Raw genomic sequence first — 25045 nt, 5'->3', positions numbered from 1 at the left:
TATGTGCATGCATGTGCACAATATGCACACAAGTACCCACAAAAGAAGACATCAGAAGCCCTGGAACTAGAGTTACAGGCATTTGGGAGGTAGGTGTCTGATGTGGGTGCTGGGAACTAAACCCAGGTTGTTCACAAGAGCAGTAAGTGCTCCTGACTACTAATCCATCTCTCAGCACCTGATACTCTTGCTTTAAACCTGTTTATAATCATTTCCGTGTTTTCATTCATTATATTGTATTGTCTTGTTTCTTAATCATTCTTGACAAAATTTGTCTATTAAAACTTGTTTTGACCTTGATATTCTTTATTATATTTAATGTTTAAGTTATTAATTTCTTCTGTGATTTTAACTTTTCTTAGGGATTGTTTTAGCATTTAATTGAAATATAGTTAACATCCCATGGCACTTCCAGATCATGTTTGTAAATTATCTACTATTTTAAAATTTCTGAGCCTTTTTTTTTCAGGGTAGTCTCAAAACTTGAGATCATTCTTCATCAGCCTTCTAAGTACTAAGATTATAGGTGTGTGCCACTGCCGCTAGCTTCCATTTTAAAGAAAAAATTTAGATATGTTTATTTTATGTATACATGTGTTTTGCTTGCATATATGTCTGTATGCCACATGCATTCCTGGTACTGAAGGAGGGTGATGAATCCCCTGGCACTGGAGTTATAGACAGCAGTGAGTCGACATGTGGATGCTAGGAATCAAACCTGGGTCCTCTGCAGGAGCAACAAGCACCCTTAACTACTAAGCCATCTCTCCAGTCCCCAATTTTATTTATAGTTTTATTTTCAGTGAGTGTTTATGGTCAAGGTAATTTTTTGAATTCTTGTTAGATGTGTAATACAAGCTTACTTGTTGTGAGTTTAAGTTTTCTTCATTTCTGGTTTTATCTGTTTTTATACACACACACACACACACACACACACACACACACACACACACACACACACAGAGTCACCCACTCACTCACTCACCATCTTTTGAGGCAAACAAGTGTCCTGGGATTCTCCACATACACTAGGCAGTGGGCCAGTGAGCTACAAGGCTCTGCCTGTCACTGACTCTGCAGTGCTGTTGTAATGATAAACATATTCCACCATAGCCAACTTTTTATATAACCGCTGGAGAATGAACTCAGGCCCCTGTGTTAAAGTTATCTTTTATAGAATTTTGTTCTGAGGCTCTTTTGTTTTGGTTTTGCTTGTTTGATGTAGGGTCTTGCTATTTAACGAAGGCTGGCCTGAGCTGGAGATTTTCCTGCAACAGCCTATTTGATGTGCGAGTGCTTTGCCTACTATGCCATCTCCCCAATCCTGTATTTTTAGATTTGAATTTGGGTTTTTGTTCGTTTGTTTTTAACCTATAGGTAATTGAGAGAAGTAGTGTTAGAAAATATTCCTTAGATTTTATATAATAGTTTACTTCATTTGGAAGTCCTAGGAATATAACCACGGGCCTTGTGGATGTTAGGCAAGTGCTATACAATTGAGCAATACCTCAGCCCCTTAGATGTGTCTGCCTTTTGTTTGGTTGGTTGTTGGTTTTGATAGGGTATCATTGTATAGCCTAAGCTGGCCTCAAATTGACAATCTTCTGGCTTTATTTAGCACATATGTTGGTTCCATTTCCTCAACATTTCTCAAATTTATCCTATCCTTCTTATCCCTTTTAACTACTTCAGCCCACTCTGGCTAAGCCTCTCAGATTCGCATTCCGTATTTCCATATTCCTTTTAAACTATTTTATTTTTATTTTTGTGTATATCTGTTTTGTGAGTGCAGGTGACTGCAGGAGAGACCATTAGACCCCTGGAGCTGGAGATGCAGATGGTTGGTTGTGAGCCATCTAATATGGTTGCTGGAATGAAACTCAAATCTGGAAGAACAGCAAGTGTTCTTAACCAACGAGCCATCTCTCCAACCCTCCATATTTTTATTAATCTTTCTGAAATGTAAATTTAGCATATTTAAATTGTTCTGTGGCTTCTGTTGTTCTTACATGGCTTCCAAACTTTATACCAGGACCCCTGCCTAATTATCTAGTTTCACTCCAGTGTTTCTGTAAACACCAGGCCCCTTTCATTTTCTTCCTGATGACTGAAATAAATTTACCTTGTTCAATATGTTACCTTTGTTTGGTACTGTCTTTCTTTCTCAATCTTTCCAGTAAACTCTAACTTTTTCATTCTCACGTTGTACAGTAATTCTTTGGTTGTCCTCTATGTTTCCCTTTTCTGGATTTCTAAAATATTCTCAGCACCTCTTACCACAGTCATGTTGTTTAAATGGTTTATTTAGGTATATGTTACTTCTCTTTTAGTGCCTAAAATAGTGTCTGGTTCATTTTGGGTATTCAAGTGTTCGTAGACTGACTAAAGAACCAGAAAGGTGGAGTGACTTTTTCAAGATCATGTTGCTCATAAGTGACAAAAATGAGGCTAGAAAAAAAGACTCTCATTGCCTTATGATATAGACCAGTACTGATCCTAGGATATTTTGTAAAACAAGATACATATAATATTGTGTATGATGGAAGTCACTTTAAGCTCGTTTATCAATGATTAACATGCTTATACGTTACTTTGTAAATAGACAAAGTACTGTATCCGTAGAAACCTGTTTCTAGTATGTAGTTTTGCATGTAAATATTTACAACATAAGCAGTTAAGATAGTTTCAATATATTTATAATATATTTCTAGCTGTTTTAAATTGCTGGACTTGCCTTTTAGTATCTCTCCCCCCCCTCCCTCTCCTCTCCTCCTCTCTCCCTCCTTCCTCCCTCTCCCTCCCTCCCCCACTCTGTGTGTATGTCTGTGTGTGTGTGTGTATATATGTTGGAGATATATGCTGATGATACTCAGAGCCTCAGGCATGCTAAACACACTCCATCACTCAGTTTTCTGACTATATTTTGATAGTACAGTTAAAAATTTACAAAAGTGACATATTCTAGATATTATTATTTAAAAGATTATATGAGGCAAAGTTTATAATACCTAACAGGATGGCAAAATTTGAAAAGTTACACTGGATGAATAGGTCAGGCAATGTCTGATTAAAATTTGTAGATGTAAGTACCAACATGTCAAGGCTTTTGTGTCTTGTAGATTCTGCCATTGTCTGTGGTGTATGAGAATCTCAGGATTTAGAAACTTAGACCCAAATATCATTTTTGTAATAGGGTAAAAAATATATCAATTTAAGTTTTTTAAAAATATGTTTTAAAATTGAAGTACAAGGAAATCATCAGAAAGCTGAAATAGTATGCATCTATACTTTTATTGTTTAATTTTCAGTTAAAGGGATGTATCCAAGGCCATGTACATTCTAAACCTACATTGTAATACTGAACTATATCCTAGTCTGAATTAGTATGTCCTGATTAGGATCGATGCAGAGGATAAGCTTTGATTTCCTAGTAGAGTTTTTTGCAGTTGTATTTGAAACAGACTTTTGTTCTGTAGCCCTGGCTGGACTTGAATGCCTGTCTTGTAATCTTCCTGCCTCAGCTTCCCAAGTGCAGGGATTGGAGGTGCATACCTCATGCCCAACTTACATATCTACTTCCATTGAAATATTTGTTTTGAAGAAATATATTCTTGACCTTGCCCAAATATGCCAAAATACTGTTGATAGTAGCAGTGATCTTATGTCACCTGGGTTAACTCACAGGAAGACCCAAATTATAGTGTCACATGGGCTTTCCTTTAGGTTCGTGTGCCCAAGAATGAAATTTGATAGCAGAAAGAGTGGATGCATTTCCTAGGGGGTAGTTATATATTAACCAAGGTTAGAAACTTTAGATTATTTAAAATTGGTAAGTCAACCCCTCAGTTCCATTATCACACTTAGAAAATGGAAAAATAAAAGCTCTTTATGTTATCTAACAGGCTTTGTGTATATGTGTGACTATTCTCAGTTGCCTCAAAAAAGCATGCTTACGGTTGAAATGATTGAAGCAGGATCCAGGCAGTACACATAGCACTTGGTGAATGTGTCCTTGAACTTTGGTTTCTTTCCCGCTTCCCTCACTCATTGTTCTCATTTACTGAAAACAAACGTTTTCTATTAAATGAGACTGAGGAACTTAAGTTTTAGCATTCACAACTAACTGTCCCTGGCATCCCATAGGCACTTACTTAGTTTTGGTGAATAACGTTAACAATACTCAAGGTAATGTGTCTTGTTTCTGCAGGTTGATCCAAAAGATTACACGTTTAGTGGACTGAAGGATGAAACAGTAGGTCGCTTACCTGGAAAAGTGGCAGGACAACAGTTTGTCATTCAAGACTGTGAGAACTGTAACATCTATATTTTTGACCACTCAGCTACTATTACTATTGATGACTGTACTAACTGTGTAATTTTTTTGGGACCAGTGAAAGGCAGTGTGTTTTTCCGAAATTGTAGAGATTGCAAGTGCACATTGGCTTGCCAACAATTTCGTGTAAGGGACTGTAGAAAGTTGGAAGTCTTTTTGTGCTGTGCCACTCAACCCATTATTGAATCTTCTACAAACATCAAGTTTGGCTGTTTTCAATGGTACTACCCTGAATTGGCAGCCCAATTCAAAGATGCAGGCCTCAGTATCTTCAATAACATATGGAGTCATGTTCATGATTTTACACCTGTGTCCGGAGAGCTCAACTGGAGCCTTCTGCCAGAAAATGCTGTGGTTCAAGACTATGTTCCTCTTCCAACGACTGAAGAGTTCAAAGCTGTGCGAATTTCCACAGATCCCAATAGAAGCATTGTTCCTGTATCCCGGGGTCAGAGACAGAAGTACAGTGATGAATCATGTCTTGTGGTGTTATTTGCCGATGATTATACAACAGCAAATGCCAGGAAACTAATTGATGAGGTAAGGAGAAAGAGAAGAGAAATAGTCATACATAGGAGGACCATGCTACATTGGAGACTTTCGAGGTTTTCTTGTTTTCGAATTTATTATTAAAAATACTGGCAGCCCTTAAGTTAGTCCCCCCAACTCCTTGCCTCCACAAGGCTTGCCTTAGAAGCAGATCACTCGGGCTTCAAAATCCTTCTCCAGAAAACTTTTCATCCTAGTTCAAATCAGTAAGCATTCTTTAACACCAATTATATGTGGGTCATGTTGTTACCATATTTCATTCATTATATGATGCATGTTTTGTTTTCCACATCTTTGTACATACTTTGTAATTAGTTGCAACTTGAAATAATTGAACATAGTTGATGCTTGAAATGAAGGCATATAGATACAATTCTCTGCCTCAAGAACTGTCATTCTTCATCATAAACAATTTCTATGCATACTCACAACAGTACTGCATATGGAATCATGGCCTTTCCTAATGAGAAACTTCTTTGGAGTTTTAATTGGTTGTAAATGACACTTGAGAATATGTTTAGACCCTGCTGTGACAGTGCACATCACAGCCCCATTCACACTGGGCTCCTTATTAGCTCATGCCCCATTGTCATTGATAGGACACTGGGATAGACTCTAATATAGACTCAATAATATGAAGAAGATGAGGATTGGAATGTCAAAAGCTCTAGCACTTATGAGGAGAGGCTTTCTGTGAGGTGATTAAGTAGAGAAGAGTTATTGCACAGCAGCTTCCCCTTGAAAAAGCATTTGAGGGGAGAGCAGTAGTTTCTTAGTTGGTAGGTGTGCCAGTAAGAAGATGCATTGATCAGGATTTATCCAATAGAATCAGTTTAAACTTAAAAATCAAGTTTTCAGAAGTGGATAAGTAAGTTTCTTTCTGAAGGGATTGTTGTAAATTTGAAGTACACCAAAAGGAATGATTTTTCTAGACAAAATGTAAAAATGAATACCTCTATAATTACATATCTGTAATGCAGAGAATCCATGTCTGAACTCTACAAAGTATATTTGAGGCACAGGTTTTAAAACTATGGAACCTAAAGTATAATTTTAAAACTTTGATACTTTACTCATTATTGATCTTTTTTACTCAGAATCTCTCTCTGTGTAGCCATACCTAGCCTGAAACTTATTTATGTAGAGCAGGCTGTATCTTGAACTTCCCACAATCTTTCTGCCTCTGTGTTCCAATGGCTTAAGCCATTATATCTGGCTTCAGATGTTGTTTTCTTTTGTTATGCCAGTATGGTAAAAGCATGCTGTAAGTTTTGTAAAATGTAGAAAATATGCTTATAGCCTTTGCCACTATCTAGTCACAATGTTAATTCAATATCTGAGAAATAAATATCTTCACTGTGTTGTAGGGCAAATTTCTTTTATATGGTGAATTTTTACTACATATAATTTTCAAAAGATTAATCATGAAGTTAAACTCCTTTGGTAGATAACCAGGAGTGGATATATAGATGTTAACATGTTAACATGTTTTAAAAAATGCCATCAACCCAGTCTTAATTTATGAGTCATGAATGTTCTGAATCTTTTAACCTTTGGTATCTGATGTAGAAAAAAAAAGGTGGCCTTTGCAAGAATATGACTTAGAAGAGTGATATTCTTTAAATATCCTTCTGGAATGCAAAATAAAAATCATACACTAATAATAATAGTAGCTTACTCTTTTTTTTTTTTTGGTTCCTTTTTTTTTTTCGAAGCTGGGGACGAACAGGGCCTTGGCGCTTCCTAGGCAGCTCTCCACTGAGCTAAATCAACCCAATAGTAACCTCTTAACATATTAGATATGTAATTTTTACTGTGGCAGGCACTATTAAAAATGACTTATATGAATTAACACACTTTAAAACAACCCTATGAACCATAGACAGGGTAAGTAACTTGGCAAAGGTCACTCAGGTACCTGGTAAACAGTGGAGCTGTGATTCATCCATGCAGGCTGATAGTTACTGTGCCTGTGTATTAACCCGAAAACATAAAGCTTTTGTGCTTCCCTATGCTGAAAGAAAGCCCATGGATGGGAGGTGTAGGAATGTGACCCCACATACTGAGACTCAGGAGGCTTCTAAACTAGAGGTGCTTTGGTTAGAACTGTCTAGTTCAGAAAGCACAATATTAATGAATAAATGATTAAAACATGTAGGAGTTTAGAGGTGACCAGTGTTCCTACATTCAGTAAGTAAGCCCTATGAACTAATTGGTTCACACAGGGACGAAAAAGGAAGAGGGTGCAAGAGAGAGAAAATGAAAATGAAACTTACACATGCAGAGTATCAAAGCAGTCAAAGTGTGGGAAGGTTCCTACCACCTACCCATCTAAAAAGTGTAGGCTCTCAAGCATCTTCTTCATTTAAAATGGTAATTTTGGAATAGGTTAAAGATGACTCCTACAGGCAGTGTACTTGGCATTTCCATGGTTGGTTAACTTCCCTGTTCACAGATTCATAGATTAACTCCTGTGTTTAATTAGGAAGAATAAAATGCACACGGGCCCCAGAGTTTTCCATTTGATGTTAACTTTTTTGGTTCCATGGCTGTTGTTTTCTTTTGTTGTTTTCACTACAAGCGAATATAAACTTCCTTTGTATATAGCACAGTACTGGCAAGTGAGCAATAAGACTTGAATATGTCGGCTCATACATGATTGAATTTCAGTGAGTGAACTCTGCTGCATCCTCAAAACCATTCAAAATTACAAAGGCATGAGGATCCCAAATAACACAACTCAGTCCATGATGCTAGGAAAGGAAAGACCTAAGTATTATGATGAGAGATTATATATTAGTTTAAATAGTATTTGAGTTAGCAAAGAAACTAGTTAGTTCTGAGATGAAAAAAATTGTTTGTCTCACAACACAGCTCTGTTAGGATAACTTAGACTTGAAGATGCAATTACCAATTCTGGTTTGCTGAGGAATATCATAAAAGTACATTTTGTATTGTTTTACAAACTCAATACATGGTTTTTTCTAAGCTAGGGAGTATAGAAAGCATTGAAAAGGCAGGGACATTCTCTACAAAAGGTTGGTTAAAGCAAAGCCCACTGTGTACAGAGTTAAGGAGATTACAAGACTTGGTTTCTTACTACCAAAATCACTTGATTGCTTTTATGTGAATCACATTTATGTACAGGATAAATTAGGTAAACAAGGTTTGAATTATTTAAGTATATTTTATAATAGAATTTGGTTAGTTACCATGATTATTTTTGTTTAAAAATTTTATGAGATTTTGATACATGATTTTTAAGTCTTCAGAAATAGGACTTTTATGTAAAGGAGTCTTTAAATTTCTTCAGTGAAAATATTAAAATATATACAGCTTCATAGTTCATGTTTTATTTTAGATAATGGTATTTTAATTAATCATATTTTTCAAGAAAATGTCTTATATAGGCTATGTTGCCCTTAAGCAGGGTATGTAGCCAAAAATGGCCTTGAATTATTGATTCTCCCACCTTTGTCTACTGGGTGCTAGGGTTATTATAAGTGAGAACATCCCTAGCCATTTAAGGATCATTTTTTTTTCAGTTTATATATCTGACTATAAAATGTCTTCAACATTAGAAGTGGTCGTAAAATTGATTCTGATATTTTAAGTAACTTTACAGTTACCATCTAGCAACAATGTCTATATAGATTCTTGTAATTTTTAATGTATCTTTTTGTCTGAGGCAGCATTGAATGAAATAGGACTTGAGTTTGATTCAATTTGATAGTATGACATTCAGTTATAAACCATAGCATGTAATATTGTGAGCTGTTACCACTGACTTTATAGAATAGGTTGGAAAATACTCACAATCAAGTACATACAAATTTGAAAAATATATAGCTAACTGGTTTTTTTTTTTTCTTTTTTTTTTTCAGGCTGGGGACCGAACCTTAGGGGCCTTACATGCTTGCCTAGGCAAGCTCTACCACTAAACTAAATCCCCAACTCCTCTACTGGTTTTAAAAGAATTCTTTTTGGTTTTTTTTGAGACAGGGTTTCCGGAACTCACTTCTGTAGACCAGCCTGGCCTTGGACTTAGAGATCTGCCTGCCTCTACCTCCTGAGTGCTGGGATTAAAGGCGTGTTCCACAATCACTTGGCCTAAAAAGAATTCTTTAATCCACTATCAGATTAACTTGAATTAAAATAGCTATAATGACCTTGAATAGGTTTCTTAACCACATCATTTCTTAGTTATCTCATTTCTACAAGGAAGATGGTGGTAGTACCCATCTCATGAGAGGTTAAATATAGTATAAATAAGTATATAGATGCATAAAGTTCAGAAAACTTCATGTACAGAGTAAATGCCTCCAGTAAGTGTAGTCTAGCATTCTTGCACTATTGCTATACAAATTGATATAATGGCTTTTAAGCTTAACATTAGGTAATTTTTCCACTTTATTATAACATCTTTATTATATTAAACAGATTGTGTTAATTGTAATGAATGTATTTTTCATTGAATATTTGCTGTATACCAGAGTCTGAATTAGTCAGAACCAAAGCAAAAATCAGAATGCTGTGTTGTATTATATACAGAAAAATGCTGAAATAACAAAACCTTGTTTTCATACTAGAAGTTCATTTTAAAATCCAAATGAAATATTATTCTCCACAGATGGTTGGCAAAGGCTTTTCCCTAGTGCAGACAAAGGAAATGTCAATGAAAACTGAAGATGCTCAGAGGGTTTTCCGGGAAAAGGCATCAGACTTTTTACTTCTTCTAAACAAAGGTATTTTCTGAATGACCAAAGTTCTTTTGTGGTTATATTCCTGACATACCATCTTAACCTTTTTCTCTTCCTTCCATGTTACCTTCTCTTCTTCTTTTGTTTTTTCTCAATTTTTCTCTTCCTGTTCTGTGTTTAGTACTTAAACCAGTCACATTTCTATATTACTTTAGTTTTATTTTATTACTCTTGTACCTTTGTATTGTTGCAAAGCACTTGGTAAAGATGCACTTTGGCCATACTGAAAAAGAAGTAAGAAATACAAAGTCAGTATTTTCTGTTTTTGTATAATTAACTTCTCGTGAAAAAGGAGAATGTTTTAGTAAGTGAATGTTCCCCTAAATTTCAGCTATAGAAGAAATGCACACAAGAGAGGAGATGGAGTGCATACCTTGCCAAAGGGCTGCTTTTTGCCTCTATTTTCTTAACAGTGTACTGACACTGGAGACCAAAGTATTATCTGTCTCTTGGGAGTAGGGACATTGTTTGCGTGCTCAAGGCTCCAAGCTGATATGAATACAATATGCAATGCTAATTAGGTATACCCTACAGACAGGGCACATCTGCATGTATGTTTCTTTATGTATAAATAAATTAAAATGAATTCTAAAATTGTATATGAAAAAAGCATTGGATGACTGTTAGGATAATTTTAATCAGTAATGCTGTGTGTAATTGGCCTATTAAGCATTAGCACAATATTTCATATCCTTTTACAGTTATTATAATAGTGGAAGGACTTACTCCAATCCAGTGCTTGAGTCTACCTCAGAATATCTTTTGACATAGGACATTCAAATGAAATCTTGAAAATGAATTTGGAAAATCTTATCAACTTTCAGAAATGGAATTGAGTGATAAGTCTAACAGTGTGAGGATTAATGTTGAAGTCAGTAATCTGAATCAAGGGCCTTCTTTTAAGGTGACCAGTAATCATTCTCAGGCAGGATTTCTCAATGTCGGCACTGTAGACATCTTGTGCAATAGCTTTGTAAAAAAGCATTGTAGAATTACTTCAACCTAAATAGTGTCTGCCTTTAAATAATATGATGTTTCATATGGGAATAGTAAAATGCTACCAAATGTAAAACAAAAATCAGTGAGCAGATATTTTAGGAATTTAGGAAATAAACGTCATATAAACAAGACTGTAAAAAGAAATACAAGCCTACAGGAAGTACTCAAAAGACTGATATAGTCATATCAAATCAAAAGAGCCAACTTAAAGAATTTACACTGGCAAAATTTGGGGACAGTTTGACCATGGAAAAGAATAATGGGGGTTGGGAGTATATTCTGTGGAAGACTGCTTGCCTAGTGTATTTGAAGACTTGGATTCAATTTCTAATAAAAATAAATAAATTCCACAAAAGCGTAATGAAAGTAAGGTAACAACAGAAATGCACCCGTGGAAAAGGTGAGGGCTGAGTGAAATGGTGCCCACTTGTGCTCCCTGTGCTTGGGAGGGAGAGGCAAGAGGTATTCGGAAATTTAAGGCTGTCCTCAGCCATGGTTCAGGACCCTGTTGGACTGCTTGAGACTTTTCCAGAAAAGGGGAAGGGAGCATTAGGCTTACATTGGTCTCTTGACTCTTTTGTCTTTGCTTTGTTCTTTTCTTTTTCGAATCTGGAGATGGGGATTTTTTTTTTTTTTTTGCATTGTTGTGATGAATGAATCAAAATAGGAAAGAAGTTAAATGACACCTTAAGGAAACAATGAACCAAGTCCAAAATCCAAGGCATCCTATAAGATAACAAGCTATGTGTCTTCAGATGAGGAAACAAAAAGATGAGGGAATTCTTTTAGATTAAAATAATCCAAAGAAATATAAGTGACTGCAATGAGAGAGCCCTGATTGGCTATGGGAATGATGTGGAGTAGCCTATATAGGTAGATTTTAAACAAGGAGTTTGAAGATGTTAGAAGTTGTTTGATTTCCTTAGGTATGTAAATCATATTGTGATTAGGTAAGCTATGCATGCTGAGTATCATTGTGTCAGCAAAACAAAAACAAAGCATACATGTAGGGGCCAGCAAAATGACTCAGTGAGTAAAAGTTTGATGACGTGAGTTCGGCTCCTGAGTCGTACATGGAAGGAGAGAAGTGACTTCCACAAGTTGTCCTTTGACTTTCATAAACATGCCTTGTCATGAGTGCCCCACACACCCACAGCTACAAAAATAAGTAAGTAAACAAATAAATATAAAATAAATAAAACCTCTGTGGCCAAAATTTGACTCTAGGTAACTATAGTTAAAAGGTAAGATGGATTTTTTTTTCTTTTTTTTCAGTTTGTCAAGACAGGGTTTCTCTGTGTAGCCCTGGCTGCACTGGAACTCACTCTGAAGATTAGGCTGGCCTCAAACAATAAGATGAATGTGTATGCTGTTCTTTCAGTATTTTTATAATGTGTGATTTTTTTCCCAAAATAGGAATTAGAAGGGTTGGACTAATGCCTCAGTGGTTAAGAGCCAGAGGACCGAGGTTCATGTGGTGTTTGACAATTGGCTCTAATTTCAGTTCCCACCATTCTGATGCCTTCTTCTGGGGTCCTCAGACACCTCATAGTCCACAGACATATATGTAGGCAAAACACCAATACATACAAATAATAAATAAAATAAAACCTTTTTAAAAATTATTCATTTATTCTCAAAACCTCCAAGATTTTTGAGAAAATTTGAAGCTGCCCAGTAGTGAGTTCATATGGAATAGCAAACAGACCCAGTGCTAATATTCCTAAAGGTAGACCAGGCCATCTTTTAAGGTGACCAGTAATCATTCTCAGGCAGGATTTCTCAATGTGGGCACTGTTGACATCTTGTGCAATAACTTTTGTCCTGGGTAGGGCCGGCCTGTGTGTGACAATGCCGCACAGCACTCTGGCTCTGTCCACTCAATACTAATTTCTTCAGTCATAGCAACAACAAAATGCTTTTTAGACATTGCCTAATGTCCTTTAAGGAGCAGAAGTGCTGTCAGTTTAAATTTTACTTTTATTATAATTCATGGCTGAATCTAAACTAGTCTTTAATTATAATTATCTAGTTTTAGTTAATAAATGTTACTATTTGACTATTAATAAGAGAATCTGTTGTCCATTCTGAGTCTTCCAAACCTGACTAATCCTCAAAACTCTATAGGATGGTATTTTTTGATGTTTTTAAAAATATAAATTTCCAATACCTCGGTGTGACTTTAACCAAGCAAGGGAAGGATCTGTATGATAAGAACTTGAAGCCTCTGAATAAAGAAATTAAAGAAGATCTCAGAAGGTGGAAAGATCTCCCATGGATTGGCAGGATTAATATAGTAAAAATGGCCATTTTACCAAAAGAGATCTACAGATTCAATGTAATCCCCATCAAAATACAAATCCAATTGTACATAGAGTTAGACAGAACAATTTGCAAATTTGTCTGGAATAACAAAAAACTCAGGATAGCTAAAACTATCCTCAACAATAAAAGGACTTCCAGGAGAATCACTCTCCCTGAACTCCAAGCAGTATTACAGAGCAATAGTGATAAAAACTGCATGGTATTAGTACAGAGACAGACAGATAGACCAATGGAACAGAATTGAAGACAGAAATGAACCCACACACCTATGGTCACTTGATTTTTGACAAAGGCCAAAACCATCCAATGGAAAAAGATAGCATTTTCAGCAAATGGTGCTGGTTCAACTGGAGGTCAACATGTAGAAGAATGCAGATCGATCCATGCTTATCACCCTGTAGAAAGCTTAAGTCCAAGTGGATCAAGGACCTCCACATCAAACTAGATACACTCAAACTAATAGAAGAAAAACTAGGGAAGCATTTGTAACACATGGGCACTGGAAAAAATTTCCTGAACAAAACACCAATGGCTTATGCTCTAAGATCAAGAATCGACAAATGAGATCTCATAAAACTGCAAAGCTTCTGTAAGGCAAAGGACACTGTGGTTAGGACAAAATGGCAACGAACAGATTGGGAAAAGATCTTTACCAATCCTACAACAGATAGAGGGTTTATATCCAAAATATACAAAGGATTCACGAAGTTAGACTACAGGGAGACAAGTAACCCTATTAAAAAATGGGGTTCAGAGCTAAACAAAGAATTCACAGCTAAGGAATGCCAAATGGCTGAGAAGCACATGAAGAAATGTTCAACATCTTTAGTCATAAGGGAAATGCAAATCAAAACAACCCTGAGATTCCATCTCACACCAGTGAGAATGGCTAAGATCAAAAACTCCGGCGACAGCAGATGCTGGCAAGGATGTGGAGAAAGGGGAACACTCCTCCATTGTTGGTGGGATTGCAAGCTGGTACAACCATTCTGGAAATCAGTCTGGAGGTTCCTCAGAAAATTGGACATTGAACTACCTGAGGACCCAGCTATACCTCTCTTGGGCATATACTCAAAAAATGCCCCAACATATAACAAAGACACGTGCTCCACTATGTTCACAGCAGCCTTATTTATAATATCCAGAAGCTGGAAAGAACCCAGATGCCCTTCAACAGAGGAATGGATACAGAAAATGTGGTACATCTACACAATGGAATATTACTCAGCTATCCAAAACAATGACTTTATGAAATTCATAGGCATATGGATGGAACTGGAATATATAATCCTGAGTGAGGTAACCCAATCACAGAAAAACACACATGGTATGCACTCATTGATAAGTGGCTATTAGCCCAAATGCTTGAGTTACCCTAGATGCCTAGAACAAATGAAACTCAAGACGGATGACCAAAAATGTGAATGCTTCACTCCTTCTTTAAAAGAGAACAAGAATACCCTTGGCAGGGAAATAAGGAGGCAAAAGTTTAAAACAGAGGCAGAAGGAACACCCATTCAGAGCCTGCACCCCCACATGTGGCCCATAGGCTATACAGCCACCCAATTAGACATAAGATGGATGAAGCAAAAAGTGCAGGCTAACAGGGCTGGATGTAGATCTCTCCTGAGAGGCACAGCCAGAATACAGCAGCAAATACATGGGGCGAATACCAGCAGCAAACCACTGAACTGAGAATGGGACCCCTGTTGAAGGAATCAGAAAAAAGACTGAAAGAGCTTGAAGGGGCTGGAGACCCCATATGAACAACAATGCCAGCCAACCAGAGCTTCCAGGGACAAAGCCCTACCCAAAGACTAGCCATGGACTGGGACCCTGGGCTCCAACCTCATAGGTAGCAATGAATAGCCTAGTAAGAGCACCAGTGGAGGGGAAGCCCTTGGTCCTGCCAAGACTGAACCCCCAGTGAACTAGATTGTTGGGAAGGGGGGTAATATGGGGAGGATGGGGGAGGAACAGTCATATAGAAGGGAGGGAAGATGGGTTGGGGGGATGTTGGCCTGGAAACCGGAAAAGGAATAACAAATCAAAGTAAATGAAATAAAGTTAATAAAAAAAAAAAAAAAGTCAAGATGTTACATTGATTATGCAAGTAAAATGTGCCAAGAAACAGTTATTAAATTGAATTGTTTATAAGCTGACTATCCTCTGTGATTTACATCCATCAATAAAAGTCTATTTTTAATCTTTTATTACAGAGAAAAAAAGAAATGCCCAATTTAATAAAGATGGAGGAAAAAATATAAATTTCCAACTACTGTCTCAAAAGGAGTGATTCATCAGTTTTTTTGGTGTGTCCTTGGAATCACCATTTTTGGTAGTTTCTCAGACTGTTCTGAGCATCCTGTTTACCTTGTTTTAGATGTTTCTTTTATTGAGCACACACAGTAGATGAGCATTAGTCGGACAGCATGGTGCTTTCTAGGCTACTATGGGTTTTCTGGTTCAGTCTAAATGAGGTAAGCTAGTAGACATTTGTATGCTTTTTATTTTTAATAAGTTTAAATTGACAGAAAATTTGCAATGATACCCTTCACCTGAGTTTCCAAATGTTAATTAACATAGCCAATGCAAATTTGTCAAAACTAAGAAATTCACCTTGGTAAAATGTTAACTCATATGGTCTGTTTTCACTTCACCAGATTTTTTTTTATCATGCAAGCTTCAGTTCCAGAATTCAACTCCAGATCTCACATTGGCTTTAGTTACTATGTTTCCTTCATCTCCCCAACTCTGTCACAGTTGTGAACCTTCTCTTGTGTTTCATAATCCAAACCTGAAATACTTCCAGTTAGTTTGAAGAATATCATTCTGTTAGGGATTGCCGGCTGTTTTCTCAGGTTAGACAGGACTGTAGGTCTGCTGTAGTATCTGCTGTGGTTATCTATCTTTCGTGAGGGAGGGCAGGGTACATTTGTGCTACACAATGAATGTAGAAGACAGAGGATAACTCATGGGAGTTGAATATCTTCTGCTATGTGTGTTCCAGGGATCAAACTCAGGTTGCTGAGAGGCTTTTACTCATGTTCCCATCAGTCTAGGGATTTGATTTATATTTTGTTTGATAACTTAACTTTTTTTCAGCTGTATCAATGTATAATTACCAGAGATTACATTTTAAAGTATATAATATAGTGATCTGGCATATATGTATATATGCCATGTATTATAAATGATTACCACAATCTGTTAAGTTATATAATTTCCTTCAAATTTTTGTTTAAAACCTCTTATTGTATGTATGCATATAAGTTCGTATGTATGTATATGGATGGGGACATTGCCATAGCACAACTATGGAGGTCAGGGGCAACTCCGTGAAGTCAGTTTTCCATTTCTACCTTTACTGGTTTCTGGATAGTGAACTCAGGTTTCCAGGCTTGTGCAGGAAACTTTACCCACTGAGCCACTGTGATGGCCTTTTTGTGGGAAGAACCTTTAAAATGTCATTATAGCAATTTTCCAGTATACAATATGGTATTACTATCTATAGTGACCACTGCTATACATTAAATTTTAAGAACTTATCTTCATGATGTGTTGGGGAGTGGTTATACTGGGGACTGCACACCATGCATTCTAGGCAGAAGATAGCTCAAACTATACACGCAGCCCCAACTTCCTAATCATATAAATTTACATGGTGTAACCAGCATCTTGCAGTTTCTCTTGCTTCTAGGCCCTAGGATTCCACCATGTTATCTTTTATGGGTTCAAATTTTCAAGACTTCATATAACTGAAATTAATTAGTATTTTTAATCTATTTTACTTATACTGCCTGTCTCCCATGTCATTGCAGAAAACAAGATTTTTTTAATAGCAAAGTAGATGTGAGTGTGCATGCGTGGTGTGTGTGTGTGTGTGTGTGTGTGTGTGTGTGTGTGTGTGTGTGTGTGTGTCTTTTTTGAGACAAGGTCTTAATGTATAACCTCAGATGACCTGAAACTCACAGATATCTGCCTGCCTCTCTTCTCCAAGTGCTAGGATTAAAGGCCACCAAGAGTGAGCCATACTGTCCTTTTTTATCCACTCAAATACCTAGAGGTCGGATTTTCAAATTTTTGAAGTATTTTCATAATGACTATAACAACTTACATCCCTACTAGCAGTACACAAGGGTTCTCCTCGCTCCACATCCTTAGCAAGGTATTTCTCTTTGTGATAATAGCCCACCTAACATGTATGAGAAGTTGATATCTCTTGTAGTTGTGATTTTTGCATTTTTTTTTTTTTTTTTTTTTTTTTGGAGCTGGGGGACGGAACAGGGCCTTGCACTTACTGAGGCAAGTGCTCTACCAACTAAATCCCCAGTGATTTGAATTTTCTTGATGAAGGCAACATTTGGTACTTTTTCATGTGTTGCTTCTCAATATTAATTAATAAGTACTTTGCATTTCAATTCTATTAGATTTCTGTTCTCATATTTATTCTTTCCTTACTTTGACTAACATTAGGTAAGATTTATTCTGTCTCTAGTTTCTTAAAGTTTGAGTATAAGTTACAGATAGTAGTATTTTTTGACATTGAAAACTTAACAGCTCACGGCATGCCTGAGTGAAGTATATATGCATACATGTTCTCATGAAACATGGAAAAGCCTCCCTCAATTAGGTACAATGCACACAACGTTTGGGGGCCGCGTCAACACCAAAATCCATAAGAATCTCAGAAATGTGAAAAATAAGGCACAATTGAGACAGCAGAAAGGATGCCTGCTTATATATAAGGAATAAAACAAGAAAGTTGAGTGAGCCTTTCGGCTGGGAACATGCACAGCAAGTGGATCTGAGAACAGCTACAAAAGCAGAGCAGATAGTGATAGGTAGAGGAGTTGAATACACTTTAAAGGACTTGGAGGTGCTTTCAGAAGAACTTTAACAATACGCAAATGAGGAGCTACTGTGTATGTATTTAATACTGAATTTTTTCCTATAAGTATGACTTTAGCTGTATCCTGAATTTCAACACATTTTGTTTTCATATTCATTCACTTCATGATTTGGCAAAATGCAGTCCATAGCCTGCTTTAGAAAATGGAGTTTTATGGGAGTATAGCCACATGCATTCTTTTGTCCATTCTGCTGCTTTTGTGCTACAACCAAAGAATTGTTTTGTGGCAGGCAATGTATAGTCCACATGGCCTAAAATATTTTTATCTGATTCTTTATAGAGAAAATAACTTGACATTTAATTTAGTGGAAAGTAATTTTGAAGCCAGTATAGTGGCACATGTTTGAGACAAGAGGATCATGAGTTTCAGACCAGTGTGGGTTATATGTGAGTTCAAGATCAGATTGGATTACTTATTTGAATGATGTCTCAAAAAAAGAAGGAGGAGGACAGGGAGGGAGGAGGGAGAGGAGGAGGAAGAAGAAGAGGAAGAAGAAAAGGAGGAGGAAGAAAAGGAAGAGGAGGAGGAAAGGAAGGAGAAAGAAGAAAGAAAAAAAAGGAGGAGGGGGAGGGAGGAGGGGGATGGGAGTGAGGAGGAAGAGGAGGAGGAGGAGGAAGAAGGAGGAGGAGGAAGGGGAGGAGGAGAAAAACAACAATTGCAGGCTGAAGAGATGGTTCGGTCATTAGGATCACTTGCTACTCTTCCAGAGAATGCAAGTATAATTTCCAGTACCTATGTTGGGTGACTCAGAAGTGCCTACAAGGCAAGCTCCAGAGTACTCTCTGCTGATCTCCATAGGCACTTGCACTCAAGTACATATACCCCAACAAAGATAAACATACTGTTGCCTACAGTAAGTTAAATCTGCTTTTATGACACAGGTTACGGTCTATTTTGTTTAGATTCTATGCTCATTTGATAATAATGTAAATTGTGTTTGCTTGCTAGGATGTTATAGAAATAACTACTATGTCAACCTAGTTGATAATAACATACAAATAAGTCATCTCTCTCCTTTCTGCCTACTTATTTCTTACATTAATGAGAGAAATGTTGAAGTCTACATGTGTTGTGACGATTTGTGACATTTCTCTGTTCTAATCTTTGAGGCTTAACTGTATATTTTGAAAGTCTGTTATTTGCATACACATTTAGGATTGTTACATCTTCATGAAGAATATTATATAATAGTACCCTTATCTCTGATTATCTTCTTTGCTCTAGAATCTATTTTATCTGAAATTAATAAGGTTACTTATTTATTATATAATGTATATTATATTATTATATAATGATATTTCTTATCAAACATATATGATTAAGATAAAGTTTTAGAGCATATAGTAGTTTTCTGCTTTTCAGTCCAGTCTGACAGTCTTTAACTGTTGTCTTTAGAACATTCATATCAAAGTAGATTATTGATAAAGTTGGATTATGGATAAAGTCTTTGATCTTGCTAGCTTTTTCTGTTACATTTTTGTTACCTCTGTAAATGTAATGGAACATTTTTATGATTCTACTTGATCTTGTATTGACTTGTTGATTGTACATGTTTTTCTAAAACTTTGTTTCACAGAAGTAAATTACAATTTAAATAATTTGCATCCAGCTTCACTTATAGTTTAAGAACCTGCGAGCATATTTTTAGATCTCCCTATCTTGTGTCCTTCATCAATTCTTTTATGTTTATTATGATGTATTGTAATAACAATTGTTAGTGTTATTGCTTTGAATTGACATGCATTTTTAGAGCAATATAAAATAGGAAAAATGGAGATCATATTTGACTGGAGGTTTTATAACAGGAATGGCATGGTTCTTTTAAAATGCAATTATTATTCCATTGATTGTCGTAGTGGGCAAGCAGAGAGACCATGTAGGCTGCTGCTCTGATCTAATTAATGCAAGATAGTGGTTTGTTCATGGCAGCCAAAAAGCCTAGATTTAAAGGTATTGCAGCTATTGAATATGAAGTTTACATTGAAACATTAAAACATGACCAGTATCCTTATTGACCTCATACTTTACCCAGGACTCTGGGTTCAATCTCCAACACCAAAAAAGGAAGGAAGGAAGAAAAAGAAAAGAAAAATAGGAAAAATATTGTCTTCTGTAAATTTTCAAACATACTAATTTTACTCAAAATAGAATTTGAGTCTGGACAGATGTCTCTGAGGTTAACAGGCACTCATTGTACTTTCAAAGGACTGGAGTGTGGGTCCTAGCACCCACAAATGGTTCACAATTATCCATAACTCCAGTTCTAGAGGACCAGGCTCCCTCACCTCACTTACGTACACATACAGGCAAAATGCTCATTAAAATAAATCTTTAAAAAATAAAATTTAACGAGCCCATGTGTTTCACTCCCCAGTTTCATCAACATTTTGTCACTTTTAAAGCATCTTACCAGGTATGGTGACTCGTGCTTATAATCCCAGCACTCGAAAGATGAGACAGGAATATTGACACAAAGTTCAAGGCAGCCTGGGTTCCATAGTAAGTTCCAGTCTAGCCTGGGTTATAGACTTAACACTGTTCCCAAAACAACAACAAATTTTTAACCTCCCATTTCACTAAAATGTTCTAATGCAGTGTTATTTTGTCTTGACTTTTCATTCCCAATCATTTATGTATCTCAAGTAAAACAAAATTTAAATTGTGCTTTCTTGAGTAACCATTTTAACATCTAACAAACAGTTAATGGCAGTTTCTTAAAGATCTTTTCATACTCATATGCAAATTATCTTCATTGTCAAATTCCCTATGTCCTTTTACAGCTAATTTCATTCAGGTCTAAAAATAGACCCACTTGTTGTAATTTATTGTTTCATATCTTGTATGTCTAATTTTAAAAACCAAGCATTTTCCCCTCTTTTTGTCACATTCCTCTGAATGAAGTTTGGTCAGTTGTCCTATAGTGTTTATGGGATTAAATTATTCTACTATGTTTCTTGTAGAAGTTAAATCTAAACCTTGTTTACACTTAGGTTTATTTTTTGATAAGAATACTTCATAGGTGTCAGTACCTCTTATCACTTTAAATGCAAATGCCCACAGTGTTTGATTAGGAATTTTTTTTAGCATGCTAAGAGTCATCAGCAGATTCAGGTGGCAATGACCTTTTCAAAGTGAATGAAATGAATAGGATGTCAAGACCATAGGAGTTTTGCCTGAACTCATTATTTTAATAGGAGTTGCAAAATGATCACTTTCTGGTTATATCACCACCTCTATATTTATTAGCAGATGTTAAAAGTACACCTTGTACACCAGCACTGTTTGGTTGACTTGAAATATGCTCATACCAGAAAAAAGGAGGAAAAGTAAGCATCAATTTTCAGAGTACTGAATTGGTACCCTAGCAACCCTCAGTAATGACCAGTGACTTTTATTCCTTTTTTGTCTAAACACCATTACGAACTCAAGGACTTTTATATAGTCAGTGTGTTTTAATAAGCTGTAATTATTCCTTCTGATTTCACCATGTCTCATATCGTTTTAATAGACTCTATTGCACTTGGATTTCAGTGATTTCAACTCAATAAGATATTTCAGCTAGGTCTGATGGTAGAGACAGAGGTGGATGATCTCTGTTAGTTCGATGCCAGCCTTGTCTACCAAGTTCAGATCAGCCAGTGCTAAATAAGAAAAGAACAACAACAAAAAGGTAGATAATAATGTAACAAAGTACTGTATCTACCACTGTGGTTTTATAGTTTCCAAATGTGTACACATGTTTTCCATTGCTATAAAAAAATAACTGAAACAATCAACTTAATAAAAGGGAAAGGTTTTATTTTGACTTGCAATTTTTGGAGCTTTCAGTCTATGACTGGCCTTGTTCTTTGGGCTTTCCATAGTACAGTACACCATGATGGGAACACATCAGGAAAAAGGCCATTTACCCTGTGGCTGAAAGAAAAGGAAGAAAAAATGAGGCCCTAGGATGCTCTTTGTGAATAGCCCCCAAAGATGTAAACTTTCCCACTCTGCACCTTCTCTTAAACGCTTCTACTTTCCAACACTAGCTTCCAGTACTTTGGGCTGAGTACTACGCTTTTAGAACATGGACTAAAAACCAAACTATCACACCAGCTCATAGCCAATATATGACTTGGTAATTTTTTTTCTTTTTTAATACTTCTGAAAGTTTTGTTTGTTTACCAAATTGTTTTAACACAGTGGTTTTATAAATAACAGCAACATTTGCTACCAGAGTAAGATTAGTGAAACTTTAAAATTCCCTTCTATCTTTTTGTACTTAGGCCATATTCCACTGAGGGTATACAGACAAAACCTTGCCTTCTAAGCTTGCTTAGACTAGGTCTCTGTATGATCATATCACTAACTTAATAGATTCGTGTATTTTAGTTTGCTTTTATGTTTTAGAACTGCTTTTTTCCACATTTACTTTTGCTTTGAGATGCTGACATGCTTTCCAATGTCAAGTTATATAAAATGGTACATTGAGAGAATTTTTACCTGCATTCTTTGACCCACTCTTTCTTTCAATAGGCAAAGATTTGGGGTCAGGGTTTTTGATATTTACCTTTTTACATTTTTTCTGAATAGGCCTGTGACTTAGAATAGGTCCTTTAGCATAAGAACTTTTTCCTAAAAAGCTACCTAAAGAGGTAGCCCCTTGCAAGGTTTCATTTGATAACCTCATCTTATCACTCACATTTTTCACAGAGACTTTTTGCCAAGAATGAGAAAATGTTAGCAGTTACCTTTTCTTTTACTCAGTACCTATCATAATCTACAGATACTGTGGTGCTGGGAGCTCATAGTTTAGCTTGTTCTCTGGCTCTGAAGGTATAGTTGACTGCTATATTGCTTGCCTTTCCTGTATGTTTACTGGATCAAATTACAACCCTCTAGTTATTTTAGTGCCATATTTAATAGCTTTCTCATTATTGTGCTTTGTTCAGGACACACAACTACCTTAAAGTCAGCATTTCATATTTGTTCACTTTAGTATTTCATACTTAGTACTCTGTTACTCTATTTCATTTCATGTTTGTTTAGTCAGTTTATATCTGTTTTCAAGACATTTGTAAACCCTTGGAGGTCAGAATTTCTCCATCATCATGGGAGATAAAAGTCTGATCTGTTAGGAATATGGTGATACCTGAATAAACATTAATTGAATTAAAGTGCACATTTTCTTGCTCTAATTGGCTTGGCCATGCTTGCCAAAAAAAAATCTAAGTTACAACCCAGGTCTACCAAAGGTTTAATCATGACTCTACCCCAAAATATAAGTCATAGTGGTTTTAAAAGTATTCAAATTAATGGATGGGAAAGAAGGGACACGTCTTTCTAGTCAGTGGATTAAAAATAAAGCTCAATCTTTGCTTAAGATGCACTTGGGAAATTTTTTTTCAAGGAGACACTTCTTTAGTGCCTGGCCTCAATTCTCCTTTGGTTTAGTTCCATAGTTGGTGGCCTAGAGCATGGCTGGTAAGTAGGGGAACTGGAAGGAAGGCCAGCTGCTTGGTAAGACTTGTTTATGTTGACTTGGATTTTTTTTATCTTATTTGGTATTTTGCCCACTTGTACTTTAAATTGCTAAATGAGTAGAGATTTTTTGGTATTGTTTGTTGTTTTGTTTTTAAAAAGAAGAATAAAGCCAGAGAAACCAGACCATTTCCAACAGCTAAAAATGTGACACTAAGTGAGTTGGAGAGGTGGCTCAGTGGTTAAGAGTGCTTATTCTTCATGCAAAGGACTAGAATTTGGGTACCAGTACCCAAATCTGGCAGTTCAGAACCAACTGTGTATAACTCCAGCTGCAGGGAAGCCAATGACCTCTTCTGACCTCTACAAGTCACCTGCCCTCTACATGTTCATAGCCCCCCCACACACATTCTTTTAAAAAATGTGACACTAGTCCTACTAATAGTACTGGAGCTGCTCATCATAGGATGAGATTCAGTGTTTGATGGTAGAGATAGGGACAAAAAGCTGAAGTCATGTGCCCTTCTAATTACCTCTTTTTTCCTACCCGATAAAGATGCTGGACATTTCTTAGGAGGAATCCACAAATAAATGCTGGGTGTAGTGCATACCTGTAGCTCCAGTACTCAGGAGGCAGAGGCAGGAGAATGAGGAAAAGTTCAAGGGCAGTGTGGTCTACACAGTGCATTCCAGGCTACCCAGGGCTACATTGTGAGACTGTTAAAAATCTAAAAAAAATACAAGGATTGCTTTTACAATATATTTGTAATTGTGCTATGAAAACACATCTTGGGGTTCCTTTCAGGTCCTGTGATTGCCTTGGAATTTAATGGAGATGATGCTGTACAAGAATGTCACCTTATTGTAAATGGGCTATTCAACGGGACAAAGGTAGATGATCTTACTGACTATATCTCAATCCAGCTTTCCATTTTATCTCCTTTCCCTTATAATCAAATAGTACTTGTATTTATGGTATATATCCCTTAACACATGGGCTCACAAGTATCTGTAGCTCCAGAAGATCCAACACTGTCTTTTTGACCTCTGAGGAAACCAGACACATATGTGGTATACATACTACATACATGCAGGCAAAACATTCATACACATACAAAATAACTCTTAAAAACTTAAAAAGAAAACACAAGCCTGTGACTTTGTTCTGTGAAGAGGTGGCCTTTGACATTTAAGGGCTACAGAACTTTTTTTTTCATTTTGTATTTTGAATAGATGTTTGTATCAGAAAAAAAGGAGACCGCATCTGGAGATGTTGACAGCTTCTATAACTTTGCTGAGATCCAGATGGGGATATGAAGTGGATTGTGGTATTAGCCTCTTCCAACCTTTATATAGACAGTTTGATAATATACTTATGTATGTTAGTCATTTAGCAATTAGTAATTTTTACTAATGCTAAAGTTGTTAAGGCTCTTTTAAATAACTCTTTGAATACCATATCATTTATTTGAGGTTCTAAAACAGTTCATTTAAATTGAGTAGTTTTAATCACCTTATAAACTAACCTGCTTCAATAAGCTTGCAGTTTTATTTCTTTTTATACAATAGTCTTATTAGGAAATATTCACGATTTTACTCCTAATTAAAAGTTCTTTCATATCTCTGGTAATTTAAACTTTCCAACTTTCCTTAGTGTTCTATGGTACTTCATTTAAGATATATTTTGATTCTTATTTTCTCTT

At 36.2% G+C, this 25045-nt stretch overlaps 1 protein-coding gene across 1 annotated transcript; it reads left to right on the top strand.

Annotated features, from left to right (window-relative positions):
- The first annotated feature begins 3403 nt into the window (after window positions 1-3403).
- On the top strand, window positions 3404-24745 carry Rp2 (RP2 activator of ARL3 GTPase). Its single transcript, XM_032890174.1, has 5 exons — window positions 3404-3544; window positions 4208-4873; window positions 9513-9627; window positions 24148-24233; window positions 24576-24745. Exons 1-5 carry the CDS (start codon window positions 3404-3406, stop codon window positions 24657-24659), a joined length of 1092 nt encoding a protein of 363 aa, XP_032746065.1. The 3' UTR covers window positions 24660-24745.
- The last annotated feature ends 300 nt before the right edge of the window (window positions 24746-25045 follow it).

The sequence above is a fragment of the Rattus rattus genome, chromosome X (genome assembly GCF_011064425.1).
Source record: "Rattus rattus isolate New Zealand chromosome X, Rrattus_CSIRO_v1, whole genome shotgun sequence".
Lineage (NCBI taxonomy): Eukaryota > Metazoa > Chordata > Mammalia > Rodentia > Muridae > Rattus > Rattus rattus.
This window is presented reverse-complemented; position numbering and strand designations above follow the sequence as displayed.

What these genes read in the sequence shown, in the direction of transcription:
- Rp2 (XM_032890174.1), top strand. Translation starts at nt 3,404, where the DNA reads ATGCAGAGGATAAGCTTTGATTTCCTAGTAGAGTTTTTTGCAGTTGTA. An exon ending in CCCAAGTGCAGGGATTGGAG is followed by an intron (nt 3,545 to 4,207) that starts GTGCATACCTCA and finishes TTGTTTCTGCAG; the next exon opens with GTTGATCCAAAAGATTACAC. An exon ending in TTTACTTCTTCTAAACAAAG is followed by an intron (nt 9,628 to 24,147) that starts GTATTTTCTGAA and finishes GGTTCCTTTCAG; the next exon opens with GTCCTGTGATTGCCTTGGAA.